This window comes from Mastacembelus armatus, chromosome 5, assembly GCF_900324485.2.
Source record: "Mastacembelus armatus chromosome 5, fMasArm1.2, whole genome shotgun sequence".
Classification (NCBI taxonomy): domain Eukaryota; kingdom Metazoa; phylum Chordata; class Actinopteri; order Synbranchiformes; family Mastacembelidae; genus Mastacembelus; species Mastacembelus armatus.
In genome coordinates, this window is record NC_046637.1 from 7,959,242 (window position 1) to 7,975,883 (window position 16,642).

General features: G+C 37.6%; 2 protein-coding genes across 2 annotated transcripts; one reads left to right on the forward strand and one right to left on the reverse strand.

Annotated features, from left to right (window-relative positions):
- Nucleotide 1: 1 nt before the first annotated feature.
- On the forward strand, nucleotides 2–15,316 carry rtf2 (replication termination factor 2). The gene is made up of 8 exons (XM_026306714.1): nucleotides 2–156; nucleotides 570–664; nucleotides 790–883; nucleotides 1,077–1,216; nucleotides 1,770–1,848; nucleotides 12,692–12,802; nucleotides 13,741–13,795; nucleotides 14,545–15,316. The coding sequence occupies exons 1-8, from the start codon at nucleotides 88–90 to the stop codon at nucleotides 14,739–14,741; spliced, it is 840 nt and encodes a 279-aa protein (XP_026162499.1). The 5' UTR covers nucleotides 2–87; the 3' UTR covers nucleotides 14,742–15,316.
- Nucleotides 4,036–11,487, reverse strand: gcnt7 (glucosaminyl (N-acetyl) transferase family member 7). The gene is made up of 5 exons (XM_026306713.2): nucleotides 11,078–11,487; nucleotides 8,869–9,119; nucleotides 7,795–8,536; nucleotides 6,163–6,258; nucleotides 4,036–5,098 (listed from the first exon to the last, which is right to left on the reverse strand). Exons 2-5 carry the CDS (start codon nucleotides 9,073–9,075, stop codon nucleotides 4,857–4,859), a joined length of 1,287 nt encoding a protein of 428 aa, XP_026162498.1. The 5' UTR covers nucleotides 9,076–9,119; nucleotides 11,078–11,487; the 3' UTR covers nucleotides 4,036–4,856.
- Nucleotides 15,317–16,642: the final 1,326 nt, after the last annotated feature.

The following is a 16,642-nucleotide window of genomic DNA, read 5'->3' on the forward strand; positions in this document are numbered from 1 at the left end:
CGTCCTTCCTGGTTGTGAGCAGCTTTGTCCACAGTCAGCTAAAGCTACCCGGGTAGTTGATCAAACTTTTACCAGTCAAATTTCGCCATGGGATGCGATGGTGGCACGATTCCTAAAAGACACGAGTTGGTCAAAGGTCCCAAAAAAGTTGAGAAGGTGATGCACCTTTTTTTTGTCTTAATATTTGCAATTTTTCACCTTTGGCGAAGTTGTCGCAAGATGTCGGTATATTGCTAACTGTTAGCCTGCTAGCAAACTTTATTATTTGGTCTGTTTTATATTTAATATGTTTATTTAATTATTTTTAATCAGGCGAAGTGTTCGTGAAGGTCATTTGTTTGTCACTGGGTTGAATTTCTGCTTTCTGCTGGTTTTCGTGTTCAAAATGTGATGTACGTGGAGACAGGCTAACTAGTTAGCCAAAGTTGGCCTGTGCCATATAGTAGCTCCAGTGGCATAATAATCATACACGAAACTGAAGCGTAATGAACACGTAGTAGCGTGAAAAGATTATTTACAATAAGGTTAAAACAGCAGTTTTGATTGTGGCGTTTGAATTGTGCGTGTAGGTGGATAAAAACGCAGAGTTGGCTGCCAAATGGAAGTATTGTGCCTTGAGCCAAGAAAAACTCAGACGCCCCATCGTTGCCTGTGAACTGGGAAGGTGAGAGGTGACTGATGTCTGATGTCCATCAGCAATCAGGCCATTTTACCACTTTTCCACCCTCCTAATGCCTCACTAAGTCTCAGTGTGGACAACTATGGACTAAACATCCTATTATGTTTCAGGCTCTATAATAAAGATGCCATCATTGAATATCTTTTGGATAAGACTGCTGAGAGACCCAATGCTGAGGCTGTTGAACACATTCGTGGGATAAAGGTACGGTTGAGTCATTGTTTTATACATACACTATGCTGAAATAGTTATTTCCTCAGCTGTCAATTGAGAAAAGGTTTCCTATTTGTGTTATCTCAGTTTGTGTTTTAATTGTTTACATCTCTATGAATTTCTCTTTTGTTCTATGTGTGATTTTGTGCTTCTGTGCATTTTGATTCTTGTACTCCTTTTCTAGGATATAAAAGAGTTGAACTTGACTGATAATCCTGAATGGGAAGGAGAAAGAAGAAATACTAAAGGAGACCGTTATGAGGACATCCACTGTGGCATGTTCATTTGCCCTGTTGTTGGTTTGGAGATGAATGGCAAACACAGGTAAACAACACTGACGGCCTCAACCTAAGAATAATCAAAAAGCTGACTCTTATCTGAAAAAACGAGTCACGTAACAGGCTCTTTATTCAATTTAAATGTTAACTTCAGGAATCTATTACACTCTAACCTAATGCTTGCTGTCTCATCAGGTTAGACTTAATTTACTGACCCAGTAATTTATTTGATCACACTGTGTCATAAATTTCAGATAATCTCTATCAATGTGTTCTGTATGAAAGTCTGTAGCTAACACTGTCTATAACTCATATTTTTGGTTTCTCCTATATACAGTGTGATCTTTATGTGAATAAATGCAGTGATAAATGATGTAAGACATTTATCGCCTCCCATCACCAGCTGCAATTCTCTTATCCAGTTGTTTATACTTAATAGTGCCAGTGCCAGAAAATGCTCTACACAAACACACAGAATAGTCCATTATACAGATTTTGTTCATGTCCATGGAGATTTTGTTTGTGGAGGGTATAGCCTTTAAAAAGTTGTACTTGGAAAGGTTCCAGGTAGAAACATTCTTTAATATTTCTCTTTTAAGGTTTTGTTACCTGCAGACATGTGGCTGTGTCTTCTCTGACCGGGCATTGAAGGAGGTTAAGACAGAAATCTGTCATAAGGTGAGCAGTATTTCATCCTGTCATTTTCAAGTCAGTCAGTCACTTCTGTTTTTTTTTTTCTGTTCTATTGATCTCTGTTGCTGACCCCTCTCCTACCACTTTTCGACCAACTCAAACTAGGTGCTAGTTCATAGCTGGTGCAAGTGCCAGGTCAGAGCTGGTTCCACTTGTGAACCTTCTAAGATCTGGGTATAGAGTCTACCACAACGCCACGTAACCCTGTATCTGTCCCAGTCAAACAAGCTCTGCTGCTTCTTTTAAGTTATAATAGCCGCATAGCAATTGGAAGAGTTGTAAATAGTCCTCTGTTTCTCCAGTGTGATACCAACCGTGTGACACACAGGCTGACCGAGCAGTGAGCACAGAGTGGAGGTGAATAAACTAACATTACAGATTAACATTAACTGACACTGACACAAGATAATCTCCCTGTCAAAAGAAACTCCAACAGGAAACAAAAGAGTAGTAAATAATATTTGTTCGTATTATTCTTCTGTTCACTATTTTCATTCAACAATATATAGGGAATTTCTTTCTGATATGTGCCAAGACAACAACCTGTATTCCAACTAAACAAGCCCAAGTATAGTTCCAACATATTTTAAAACAACCTTCATCCTTCCATTGTTAAAGAAACCCTACCTAGATCGTGATTCTATATGCAACTACAGACCCAGTGCAAAATTAAAATTCTCTCTATTCTGATGTACTGACCATCTAACTAGTCATACATGAGAACAGTCCACACCCAACAGTGTGAGGCTTGTCACTTGCACTCAACTCACATGCATTATCATACCAACAAATGGCTGTTGTGATATTGTAACTTAACCTGGCAGTTTGCATGCTTGTTTTTGCTGTTTTGTATTTGGCACAAGTAAAATGAAAATACTGACCTTGTTATCATAGTATTTCCAGCCACCTGTAAAGGCAAGGGAAAGCAGTGGCTCTTCCTCTTTGAAGACAAAACCATGGTGACATTAACCATTCTTTTTTTTTTTTTTAAATGACTATCTGAATATTCAAAAATCATTATCTATTTCTTCAACTGGCCCCTGTAGTGGTTCAGCAGTCCTGGAGAAATTTGATGACTTCTATCACTTGCAGACGTGGTGTAGCAGATTGGGGCTGTTTTCTTGTTCTCTTGATGTCTTGCCTCTTAGATTTCCATTCAATTGGAGGTTGCCTTCTTTACTTTTCAAATAGTTGTTTACAAGGTGAGGTAGTTATGGCTGCTTTGTGTTTTTAACAAATTTTAGACCAATTTCTCACATACCGTTTTTAGCAAATGTTCCTTGAAAAATTATCTTTTATAAATATTCAGTCCTATCTTGAGAACAATGCAATATATAGTCTTATATATATGCTTTCAGTCAGGTTTTTCTTGCACAGCATAGCATATACTAAGCCCAACTTAGAGTAATGAATGATACTGTAATATCTATGGATAATAAAAACCCAGTTATCCTGGTGTTAATCACTATATCTTATTAGCACAGTCAGTTCATTTAGTACGTTTTAGAGGTGTTGTTTTGACCTAGTTTCACTCTTACATGCCAAACAGTTCTTTTTCTGTGTCTGTTCGCGACCGCTTATTTCAGCGGTCTGCAGTCCAAACTGTTTCTCAGAGCAATGTGTTATTGTGGTGGCACTGTTGGGGTACCTTAGCAGTTTGTTTTCCATTGTGAAAGTATCTTACCACAGATACGTTGGTTGCGGTATGCTGTAAAACTCACCTTCTCATGGTAACCTATGGCACATTGTTGGAACCAATGTTTTTTTTAGTGCTGTTAGTGAATAAACCATACCCTATGTTGTGATGTACAATCCATGGCTCTTTGAATGAGACTTTAACTCAACCGTAGCATCCAGAATCAATTCTAAGAATGTTTCTTTTAGTTCCTTTTTCAATTGCATTTTTCGATTGTGAAAAAATAAAATTAGGCAGCCTGTCTGCATACAGAGAAAAACCTTTAGTAAATTCACTTAACCTTAAGCTTGCACCATTCACCACATTTATTTGTCCTCTTCAGTCATCAAACAAAGCTCAGTAACTGCCTCTGCATATACATTGCTACGACTTCTTCAAGATAACACACACGATAGTTTGTTGAAAGGACGTAGTTCCACTGTCATCTTGCACTGCAACCATCAGGTTTTGGGTTTTCAGGGAGCACAGCACTGATGTGTTGCTTGAGTTCTACTTTAAAACAGTTTTACAGTTTTTAGATCGAGCGGTATTCTCTCTCAGTGTATTCCTGTACTAGACTTTATTCTCTTCATCATGCCTCTTCATCTCCCATGAGCAGCATTTTCCCTTATTTTGCTCAGCGCTGGTAGCTTGGCTAAACTTTAAGGTCACCACCATCTTGTGGTAGACAAGTTAATAGATCTGTGAGCTCATATGAGGTACTGGGAAGTGTTATGCAAAACAAAGATTGTTGGTTGATACATTTTTATTTATTCACATCCTTAATTATTATTAACATCCGTACTCTAGGGTGTAACCTTAAACATCAGATAGGCTAATGTTTCACACAACACAGTGAAAATTGGGGTGGAATTTCAGCTCTGTATTTAAAGAAGTATGAAGGGAGTAAATAGTTTTTTTTGAAGGTTCATAGTTAAAACAAACTGGACATAACATTTAAAAGTATTGGTCTATTAAATATTGAAATAAATAATATTAAATGATGAATAGTTTATTCAATACTTTATGCAGTCGAATTGTCTCATGTATTTTGTTTTAACTGCATTGCTTTATGGTAAAGATGTTTTAATTCTCTGGCACTATACAGTGTTTCAAAAAGAGCAGGGATTTCACTGTTACATAAATAAATTAAACATCTGTGAACATTAGCTGCACTATAGACTGTGAAAGTGCACATAGCATCTTCCCTTCATTCTCCTTTGTTTTTTTTCTTTTTTTTTTTTCGTGGCCACTGAATGAGTGCAAATGATGCAAACTGCATATAGTACAATTTTTCTTTATGATACCAACAATAGTTTCAAGCTCCAGCACTGCTGTTAAAGTAGTTGGTGCTTGAGTTGCTCTGTGTAGCTAGCAGCCATGACGGGTCTATAGGAACAGTTGCCTGGCTCAACACTTTGTTTCTGTGCCACTGTTCCAGACAATCCAGTGCCTCGGGAAATGTGTCACTCTCAAACTTGTTGGCAAACATGCTGTTCCTCTTGATAATCCATGGCAGGTCATCTATTCCATAGATACAGATGTCTCGTACATAATACCCTGAAAATAACAGCATCAATTTTTGGTCATGTTCTTGAATTCTTGAATATAGATTTTGTTTTGCCACATTTCAGACCTTAAACGGTACTGTGTGTGGTGTTGAGTGATCCTTTTGCTATTGGAGTGCTTTTGGCTGAATACATGCATACCGTATATTCTTATATGTTATTAAGCAAACATTTTGGGCTATCATTACAGTAAATTAGTACTAGTATTTTTTGTGTCTAAACATAACACTTAAAAACTATCCTTATCTGTTATTTGGGAGAAATAAATTTTAGCACAGTTATGCAATGAAATCATTTTTGTAGAAAAGTCTATATCAGTTCAAATTCTGTAATGTGATTTGGTTTGAATGCTAGTTAATTTATAATGCCTACTGACAGGTGCTGTCTGTGATTCTAGTATAACTTTTACTATTCAAGCTCAACAGCAAGTCCAATTCTACTATTGTTATTATTGTGTGTTTGTAGGGACAATTTTTGGATGGGGAAAATACTCTAAGGCAGTGTGAAAATACAAACTTTACATTAACATTAATAAAAATCTACAATTATGTAACTTCCATACATGAAAAATTTGGAGAAATGGCCAGCGTTTGGTTGAAAGGACCACGGAAGGAAATATAAAGTATGCACTAAACATATCAGATAGTACATCATATCAGAAGAATACTTTGATTCACTCTCGTGTTGAGTATACCATATGTTTTGTCCACCAGCAATTAGCCCTGTTATCCTGTTTGAAGCCAAAGAGCAAGATAGAACTACGACAAAGGAGTGAAAGCTTTCTATTTAATAGGACACTGCCAGAGTATAAGGTATGAATAAGATGTAATTATTACTTGCTTGTGTCTGCAGTAGTGAGTTTGGCCACAACAGTGTTTAGCAAGTGATAATTTGTTGGAAAATTCTAAATGATTCAGATTCTAAATGACATTTCGATGGCATGAAGAATTAAGAATAGATGAGTGTAGGAGAATTTAAACTAAACCATAGAGTCTCGCAGAACAGTGATTAATAAAATAGGACTTCCATTTTTCAACACTCCATACTGTACTATACCTTTGCAGCCGCTGTGTACCTTTCCCTCTTGATCCCTCCACTTGATTGCCCGGATATCACCTTCCCAACCTCCATCTATGTAACTACCTGGAGCCTCTGCAAACACATAAATAGGCAAAATTAATTATTAGTGTTGATAGAATTATAATTATTTACATAGCCATATTTAGGAATGCCATCACCATTTCAATGGAGACAGTCCCAATTATTTCCTATAGAAAAGCTGAGATTATTATCTTCATTGGGAGTGGGGAAGTTAACCAGATGTGCAATTACCAAACCAGCCAGTTAATCCTCATCCGTAAAGCCTTTTGTTTTCTTTTAAAACTGAAACTGAATATTCCAACAAGACATAGGCAAAAAAACAGCATTAATGTCATCAAGTCAGTTTTTAAACTCAGTGTTGTCTTCTTGTTGTTCTTAACCTTCCAACCCCTAATTAAAAGTGGCGCACAACCACCTTTTAAGCTTTTGTATGTGGATTGTCCAAACAGGGCCAGAATTTACTTGTCATAGTGCAGTCTGAAAATATAAATACATTCCTATGAAAACTAGAAAATGAGACAGAGCAGTTCACTTAGCCCTGTTGTTCCCCTGAGTTGTTCAAGAAAATAATTAGTATCATTACTGATATTAGTTAAAGTCTGTGAGGCTTCATTCTCTGCCATTTCTGTCTCATGATAGTTATGGTGTACAATGAGCACATTCATTGTTAGACTTTATTGATTTCCCTTAGGGTAAATAAGCCTATCATTTAGACACACATAGGATAGTTGCTTAATCAAAACAAATAGCTGTTTTGTAACAACTAACATGATTATTCTTTGCTGTAGGAGGAAAATGTAATTTCCATTCAAATTGACCTCCTGATCATTCATTCGAGCCTATCTCAAATGTAGGATATAGACAGGGACATTGACTGCTACTATGCACATGAGGACTTGATTGCACTGAGATAAAAATCTGGTGGTGCTATTTGTCCAGTTCAGTGCAACTAAATCTGCACAAAAGAAGACAGCAACACATAGCTAAAATAGTGCTAGTCAAGCCTCAAACATCTGAAAAGTCTGTCTAAATTTCCAAGTTTAAAGTGTTTGAAGACTGAAGTCTCATTGTCAGTCTACACGCATCTGATGTTTTTATCATCTTCTGTTTTTACTCTTTATATTGGGGCAGAAGCTTAAGCCCCATTCTTCTTGCATATTTGTTTCTATTACACTTGGATTTATTTTGCTTTGATAAAGAGAGCAATTTTTACATCTCAGCCAAGCTGAAAAACTTATGGAATGTTTCTGTACAAATTAAATACACACTTAAATCACTGGTAGATGGAAATTCACTTACTGTGATTGCCTTTGTCATGCTAAACAGCCCATGCAAACATGATATTCTGTGCTACAAAAGCACAGTCAGTAAGCCAGTGCAAAACATTTGTTAAAGATCAAATGTGCTGTTTGACCTTGTTGCATTGATTCTGTTTCTGTATCTCACGACTCCTTTTGTTTAAACATTGTAATCGAACTAGTTAATAATTAATTGTTCTTTACTAGGATTTGTGCTGCTAAACTTAGGTCATGTATGAAATAGTAGGAAGTTGCTGCATGTCTGTGTACTTGTTCAAAGTAAGTTTACCTTCAATGTGGTTGAGTGTCACCCAGTAGTGCTCATCTGGACTGAATGTGTCTTTGGACCACTCCAAGAAGTCACGGGCTATTGGGCTTTTCAGAACAAAGTCAACAAAGGCCCTTGTGAGAGCATAATAGGCTGTTCCAAAATACACTTCCAGATTGTGTGGAGGAAGACCTTTCTTCAGCCCTAGTCCTTTCAAAGCTCCATATGACTCCATGTCCTCCCTGTACTGGAGCTGTGTCCTGTACCTCATAGAAGCTGGTTGCTTGACCCCAGGTGTCATGTTTCTGTCCCTCCATTTATTGCTCTGCATGTACTGCACCAGTTCTAGGTTGCTCTGTAGAGGGAAATCCTGTCCACAAAGATTCACCACTTTCCTCCAGCCAATCTTGGACTTCACTAGATCCTTCATGCAGTTTATATCTGCTTGTAGGCGAGAAAATCCAGCATAGGTCACAGTTTCGCTGCGGCTAGAGAGGAAAATATTTTGAAAGCAGCTGACTAGCTTCTGTACAGCTGCTTTGTACTCTAATGGAACTTTAGCATCCACATGAATGCAATAGACATTTTGTGGCATATAGATGGCTCGCAACAAGCGCACAAAAAGCTCCAGCTCTTTGTGAACAGTCACAATGAATGCTAAAGGGTAGGCCACCTCTTCATGGCTCAGAGGTTTTGTGATGAAATGTAGGTGTCTCAGCAAACTGGGACACTGCAGATGACTATTCAGAATATAGCTTTCTACCTGCAGACAGAAAAAGATACATTAACACAACATTCGAACAATGTATGTCTGTTTCCACAATGTCTTCTTGTGACTTCTTTTTGCACATTTGTTTACTGTGGTACAATGACAGAGTTTATCTCATCCTGAGCCTTCAGCCAATTTCCTGCTAATTCTTGAGTTTGGTGTTTTTACTATGGTGTGAAGCTGACTTAGTTACTACTACTTTGAAATGATCTGAATGACAACTCGAGCCACAGAATTCTGTGTATTTCATTGCTCAGAAATTTTTACTCAAGTCTGTTCTGAGTGAATAATCAGGCTCTTGTGCATTGTGTAGTGTAGGAGCATACCTGGCAGTCACGGCGGTACCATTCTACTCCTTCCTCGGTGCTAGGCAGAAAAGCTTTGCATTCAGTAGAGAATGGCCTGCAGCTTGATGTCATTAGGGGCTTGGGCTCTGTTGGTGTCCTGGTCTTCAAGTAAATGGCTGAACAGATCATAATGCTTATGGCCAAGCACAACAGGAAGCTGCACTTTGTCCCTTCAAGGTGGCACATAATAACACCGCTTCACTGCATCCAGACTTCACCACACCATAGTCCTGCAATAAAGACATCCAGATCGGTTATTTGCAGAAGGGTCCTGGACCCTAGAGGGATCTTAAATAGGGTTATATAAGTAGGTTAGCACTAATTGATGAAGCCAGTTTTTAGCTCAAGGAATGTAGTTTAGTGTACCAAGTGTATTAGTGTTAATAATTGTTATGAGATGTAACTTACAACTGGCACATTGTCTCCTCTTCAGCTATTTGAAACACAAAATTTAATAATAGCATTCCTGAAGTATGTATCTGTAACTGATCTTTGAATGGTTGGATTGTTATAATCGTGCAATAGTTTAAATTTTACCTGTAGTGAGCTCTTCTGTCCAAAACTAATGAAAGGAATTTGTTATTGGCAAAACATAGGAGCAAGCATAAAGGGAGCTGGGAATGTGTAGTGCTTAAATTAACCCTTTTAAATGCAATAAGTGGAAGTTTTTGTTTTCAGTTCTCGAGAGGAAGTGTTGAATTGATTAGCTAGTTGAACATTCATTGGTTGATCAATAGAGAGTATCTTACAAAAATTAAATATTTTTAGTCATCCAGTCAAAATTAGTTAATTTTAGTTTCCTTTTTGCATGTATTTTTTTTCGTTTAAATTAGCTAGTACATTTTGCAGACAGAATAAAAATATATTAACTGTGAGTAATAGAGAGTAGCTATATCTGATTTTTTTTTTTTCGGCTTCTCCCATTCAGGGTCACCACAGCAGATCAGTTTGTCCGTGTGATCAATTTGGCACAGGTTTTATGCCCAATGCCCTTCCTGACGCGGTAGCTGAGTCAGTAGCTGAGTCTAGCGGCCGCTGGTCTCCCATCCAAGTACTAATCAGGCATGGCCCTGCTTAGCTTTCAAGATAGGACATTATCAGGCACTCGCACTCGGGTGTGGCTGCTAAGCTAAATATCTGATTGTTTCATAAATTAAAAAACTGTTTAGTTTTAATAGTTTATTCATCACTTCCAAGAAGATAAGAATAGTTGTCTGCAATAATGAAAGTAGTTGTAGCCTTAGATGAAACATGCTATAGAGACTAAGACAGTATTAAGTGAACAACTTTTTGTGAAATATGATTTTCTGATTTCAGAACAAGACATATGACAGCTGATTATTTAAATAACAATTTGTTATGTAGCGTTGTATTTACCTCCCAAGCTACTCATTAGTACTTTTCATTGTTTTTTTATTGAGTCTACTACTTTGAAAGGATATAATATAAGGATATCATATATTGCTACATATTTACACATGATATTGAAGTCAAAATATACAAATATACAACTTTGATAATATGTTTGACTATTTTCCTAATATAAGGGCACTTCAACACATTGTTTCTGACAGGTTTGACAGAATAGATGAGTTACTAAACAGTATTTTTGCATTTTATACTAACATGAACTGCTGTGATAATGGCAACTGTCGGAGCGTTATTGTGGCGATCCAAATTTTCCTGTTCATTATGAACAAAAAATAAAACTGAATATCATTAATCAAAATTTTCTTTCAGCTGATCTTGTGAGCCTATGAACAATGCAGAATAAAATAACAAAACATCCTGAGTAGGTCAAAAAATGTCTGAAAACATCTTATTCTCCAGGACCTTCTTCACAGCAGAGAAGCTTTGAACATCTCTGGGGACTTTTCTTAATCCCCTGCTGCAACCCTGTCCTTTAGTGGCATTGAGACAACAGAAAGAACAACTCCTACCCAGCATGTGAATAAGTAATAGCTTGCTGCTCCATTAATTTCAGTGTTTATAGTTAGAGGGATTTTTTGAATTTTACTTTAGCCTGAAACCTTGGTTGCTGTTGCTTTAGGTAATAATCCTTTGACATTACTAACATTTCATTTGGGATTATGTCATTTATGCCTATCTAGAATAAACATGTAGAGCAACACGTGTACACAATGTATGAAGAAAGAATGACAAAGACAGGACGAGGTTAGCCAGTTACCTTTGAGGCACTTCAGGTTGTAGTCTTTATGGTAGTGAAGTAAAACATTAGACAGCAGCGCCTGATCCAGCCACTGTTGGAGAAACAGCTGCTATACTATAATCCTGTCTGGTAGAGAACAAGTAATTTCCATTGGTACTATCAGCAGGAACAGCATCAGTTAGAGTAGTTTCTGTTATATCTTCATGGTAAATGATTTGTCATAATTGTTTTTTCTTGCGGTAGGTGATTTGGGTTGAGCTTGAGTCTTTGTCCTGTGTCAGAGTGAGAGTGTTTTGCGTATGTGTTTTTTTTCCCTCCAGTTATATTCATTGCTGATTAAGTCGCTTCCCCTACATCCCCATGAGACGAGGTCCATCCCTGCCTGGTTACAAGCAGTACACCTGACACACAGGAATATACTCGCTCTTCACACACATGCAAACTCTCTCTCTCGCCCCCCCCCCCCCCCCCTCTCTCTCTCATATATTCCCTCCCTCTCTCCATGTAAGGTTTTTTACACACTCCTCCCCCATATAGTCAGCTTCCTACAGTCTAACTAACTGGTGCGTCCGGTTGGTTTCTTCATTTTTTTTTTTTTCCTCTTCTAGTTGATTCATTCTGAATTATCCTGTGTCACTGTCCATGGAGAAATATCTCCGTCTTGTTCACCTTCTTGTTGGTCATCAAGTAGCTGTTTTAATACTGAAGCTGACTTGTTGACTGACTTGATGATAAGGTGCTCAGCTCACAAGTGGCCCGTGTCATTATTTTGTAATAGCAACAAATAGATTGACTGACTTACCCACATAGTTTGTTTGCTGCTTGGTCAGCTTCTGAGATTATCCCTCTTGTCTTGAACGGAGCACATTTGCTGGATTTCTCACCCACTGAGCCTGCGATCACACAGTAGATTCCCTGCTGCTTACCCTGGTTTTATCTTTTGTTCATATATGGGTGTGTTTTTTCTTTTTCTAAAATAGTCACATCGTCTATGTGCAGATATGCATGAATTGTAAGAGTTTTGCTATCTTTTTTGGTTTGGCCTGAGGGATCCAGAGTTCTGTGTAATGGTTTATTTTTCATTGCTATGTCTATTTACAAAGTGTTGCTGATAATTTATGGTATAGTGCCATTCCTTGAGCTGAATTAATAATTAAAACAAACATGATGCACCTAACCAAAATTTGGGGTTCTACAGGTGAGGATCTGAAAGCTTGTGTAAATGAAAGATTTTGATATTTTTTTTAAATTTGTAAACATTGTTGATGAGAGGTTTTCACACTGTGGGCTCTTAGGTGTAGATTGATGCCTAATAATGAGAGTTTTACCTATTGAAATTTAAAGAATCAAACCAACAACGTGTACAAAGGAGATATGTTTGTCACTGAAAAATAATGGTTTCATATGGAAATAACTTGCCTTTTCAGCCTACCAATACCTGCCACAAATCCCTCACACACAGGTTTAATGATTTCCATCAAGCAGGATAAACAAACTATTACTTTGCAAGACAAAGTAGGCTTATGTACCTGCTGTGCACCTCAACCTACCTAAATATATTCTAAGTATAAGTATAAACCGCCTTCTTAGTTGGAAAAGTCTTTCTATGTCAGTTTCATGTTTGTGCTTTAGTGTGGTGACCCATTTAAAGATGAGGACATCATTGTGCTAAATGGCACTAAAGAGGAGCTGGAGGCACTAAGAGAGAAAATGGAAGAAAGACGGGCTAAAGCCAAAACTAAGGTGAGTTTTACTTAAAACTGAATTATAGGCACTCTGAGATTATGTGTGTTGTCAGGACTTCCAACTTGGTCACCCGCACCTCATATCACTTCTAGTACCTATCACTCAGAGCAAAGGCCACATTTTGTTAGATTGTTCCAGAAATTCTTTCTAGCCTTTTTATTTTTATTTTTTCTTATTTATTATATTTCTTATCCTTTCTTTATTTTAAACCTACTATATTCCTTTCTTAAAAAGTTTAAGTTTATTTAATTCTTGCACATAGAGAGAGCTGAGTCAACCAGAGTCAAAGTCCTTGTTTGTGTGCACAAACTTGGCTAATAAAGATGATTCTGATTCTGAGGTTTGAATATACTAAAACATTGTGTTGGGTTCTTGATAGTAATTTAACTATTAGACAACATGCCCCGTACAAGACAAACTTAACCCTAACACTACCAGACCTATCAACCTATTCACGTTTTGTGGAGCAGGTATGCATTTTGATATCAGTTGCCACTTTTACGATTTCTCACATACACACAAAAAAAAAAAAACGGTTGATGCCTTTTCAGTTTAGACCCATTCCATTCAGACCTAGATGCATTCTGCAGCAAAAGGCTTCCCTTTGAGTTTAATTGATTATGCCAGGTTAATGAGTTGGGCCAATCACAATGTGGTATTCTTTCCCCTTGCCCTCACCGACCTAACATTACAAAAAAAGTAGACTTTCTTAAAGTTTTGCAGGCCTGCACTTCATAGTTTGTCTATCTTATGTCTGCTTGGTGTTTATTGAATTTCTGTCAGAGTTGCTATGGTCTGATATCTTATTCGGCCTCTGTAAGGGGTGTAGTTTGCACGCCTGTAAGGCTGCAGTTGGACAAGCTTAAACTTTTGTGGTAAATGTTTTATTTTAATTGAATTATTTAATAATTAGCACATTCTACTTCCTGTTTTAGAAAACAAAGAAGAGCAAAGCAGCAGAAACTGTGTCCACACCATCAGAATCAAAAGGTTTGTGGAAATCTTGTTTGAGGCATTTTCATAAACAAAACAGCTTGTACGATGCCAGAAAAACCCAACCCTTAACATCTCTATTTGGATAATGTTTTCAGTGTGCTGTAATGACTTAGCTGGGTTGTTCAAACCTTTAACTAACATGTGAAGTAAAGTAAAAATAGTTTTTATTGAATATTGAGGTAATAAACCACAACCCTGTGTTAAAAGTACAGAATGTGACAGTGTCATCAGCTTTAAAAATGTTCCATTGCTGATTTTGCTCATTGGTCTGAGAGGTTTGGTGAACTTATCATAAGACATCAGGTGCTGACACATGTTGCATCATGATGAGTTTAGTTAGTATGACAGTCTAAACAGGAGTCAAATCCCGGTCTGTGTTGGTCAGTCTTAGATCAGAGAACTCCAGTATTATGTATCCTCAGAGATCATGGGTGTAGTTTCCTTGCAGTTTCTCAGGACAGCAGAGGGTGGACAAGTGAAGGGTGTTGACCTTGTCATGATAAACACAGAAAACAGATTTTCCAGTCATATATTCTGTGAAGAAATACCTCTGTCATAAGATTGTTTATTATAGAACTAAATAAATGTAACATTATCTAAATCAGAACAGAAGCAAAAAGACATAAAATACCCATTTGAATATTACCATCTACCTACTACCCTCCTTTTTAATGTTTATCTTTTTTTCACATTTTCTACCCACTTTTTTGTTTTTCTTTGTATTTGACATTTTAACCACCCAGCTGTGGCTGGACCCTCTGGATCCTCCGACTCCTCAAAAGGCTCAAAATCTTCAACAGCTTTGGCCACCAAGAGGTCCATTCAGACCATGGAGGAGAAGTCAGAGGCCTTCAAATCCCTGTTCACCACCCACAGCTCTGCCAAGCGAACTAAAGAGCAGACCTCCAACTGGGTCACCCACACCCCATATCACTTCTAGTACCTATCACTCAGAGCAATGGCCACATTTTGTTAGATTGTTCCAGAAATTGCGTTCCATTTAGGACCCATAATCTAGTGCTTCATACATAGGTCCAACCCACAGACAGACACACATAAAGCACACACATTACCCACATGACATCCAATAATTTACCGATGTGTGGACTCAGTCCCCAGTAGCTCAGTGTTTACATGTTGTGAACATTTTGTTAATAGCTCCCCAAGCTGTTCAGACTCTGTTTTGTAACCTAATTCCTCCCACATGTATTCACCTGCTTCTCTGTGATCTTAGTCACTGTTGCTTTGAGACGTTATGCTGGAGTGACTTCATCATCTTTGTCACTCTGCTGTCACCTAGTGGACAATGTAGTTTGTAGAGCGATTGGTAAATGGTTGAAAGTCTCAAACAAGAGATAATATATAAGCTTGATTGAATCCTATTTTTAAGGAAGGTTTAAAATGTTGTGTAATTTCTTTTTGCAGCCAGACATTTATTTTTCCTTTTGTGCGCATGTATTAAGCAAATGTCAAAATAAATTTCTACTCTATTACGTTAATATTTTTTAAAACAAATAGCTTTGTATCTATTTGTTCTTCCTTATGTTACAAGTAAATGCACAACAGGTAGTTTTTTTTTTTATTTCTTGGTTAAACAATGGTATGAAGTGTAACAAAGTGCAATAATTACCTGTGGTGACAGCAGCAGCAACAACTCAAGGGAAAGTTCACACCAAAAAAAGCTCCTATTATGCACAGCACAGTACATGTTTACATGTGAGAGGTGTGAAAATGACGTCTGTTGTGAGGTTTAGAGTTAAATGTGTTGATTAGGGGACATCCAGCTGGCAGCAAATAAATAGTTGTGGAACTATTAAACAGACTTCACCCTGTTGCTGGGTTGCTGCCATATGTATGGTCTCGCTTAGGTTTAGACATCCTATGATGTCTACAGATATTACAATATTAACAACAGCTGCCTCTGATCAGATAGGTGTGATATATAAAGTATTTTTGAGTGGTAGATAACAATACAGCACAGTAAGAATGCTCAGCAGTGCATGAGAAAAGATGTCTGCAGTAGAATATTTGAGGTTTACCTATGCTCAAAAATATTTTCTACTTTATGTCACAATGGTGTTTTTCAGAATCGTCAACTAGAGGAAGAAGGTTTCTCTGTGCTCTGCCTATATTCCAGTTTAACGCATTTGAGCATGATCTAAGTTGGTCATGGCCCAATATGAAACTGGTGGGATATGAAAAATTGATGCTTTGAGTGCTGATACACTGACAATGTACTTTACAGTTAAGTAAGAAACTTCTTGTGTCCAGCAGTCAGACATGTATATGAACAGTCTCTCAATTTTTCAATGATGCACAAACCTTGGACTAGATGAATGGAACCAAGTCATTTGCAGCGATGAGTCCCAGTTTAAAATGTTTGGATCCAACAACAGAACAGATATCAGATGCAGAGCTCAAAATAAAGGACGCTTGCCTAACGCCATCAAAGAAGCATGGAGGTGGAAATGTAAAGATCTTGGAGAGTGGTCATCATATGGAAGGCATTGTGCAAATCTTGAAGTAATCTTAAAAGTATCTTCTAAATATAGTTTGTAATTGTAGTTACAACACAGCAATATCTCAAGTTGCATTCCACCACCGGGTGGAACAAAATGTGCATATTAGTAGTAGTTAATATTAATTCCACCCAGTCTTTTCTAAGCAAGAACCAAGAACAGCAGCTGTGTGGTGATGTGGTGACTCAGACACAAGGTGGCAGCACAGACGTCCTTATCTCACCCTCTGGTTCTCTAGAGTCAAACTGTGGCACGGTGTAGAAAACAAACAGTTCATCGGCCTCCACAGATGAGTGTGCCTGCTTCTCATGAAATGTAAGTT

Coding starts and splice junctions, on each gene's coding strand:
- rtf2 (XM_026306714.1), top strand. CDS start 88: ATGGGATGCGATGGTGGCACGATTCCTAAAAGACACGAGTTGGTCAAA. Junction 884..1,076: donor AACACATTCGTGGGATAAAG/GTACGGTTGAGT, acceptor CTCCTTTTCTAG/GATATAAAAGAGTTGAACTT. Junction 13,796..14,544: donor CACACCATCAGAATCAAAAG/GTTTGTGGAAAT, acceptor TTAACCACCCAG/CTGTGGCTGGACCCTCTGGA.
- gcnt7 (XM_026306713.2), bottom strand. CDS start 9,075: ATGTGCCACCTTGAAGGGACAAAGTGCAGCTTCCTGTTGTGCTTGGCC. Junction 8,537..8,868: donor GGTACCGCCGTGACTGCCAG/GTATGCTCCTAC, acceptor TTCTGTCTGCAG/GTAGAAAGCTATATTCTGAA. Junction 6,259..7,794: donor GACACTCAACCACATTGAAG/GTAAACTTACTT, acceptor ATGTGTTTGCAG/AGGCTCCAGGTAGTTACATA.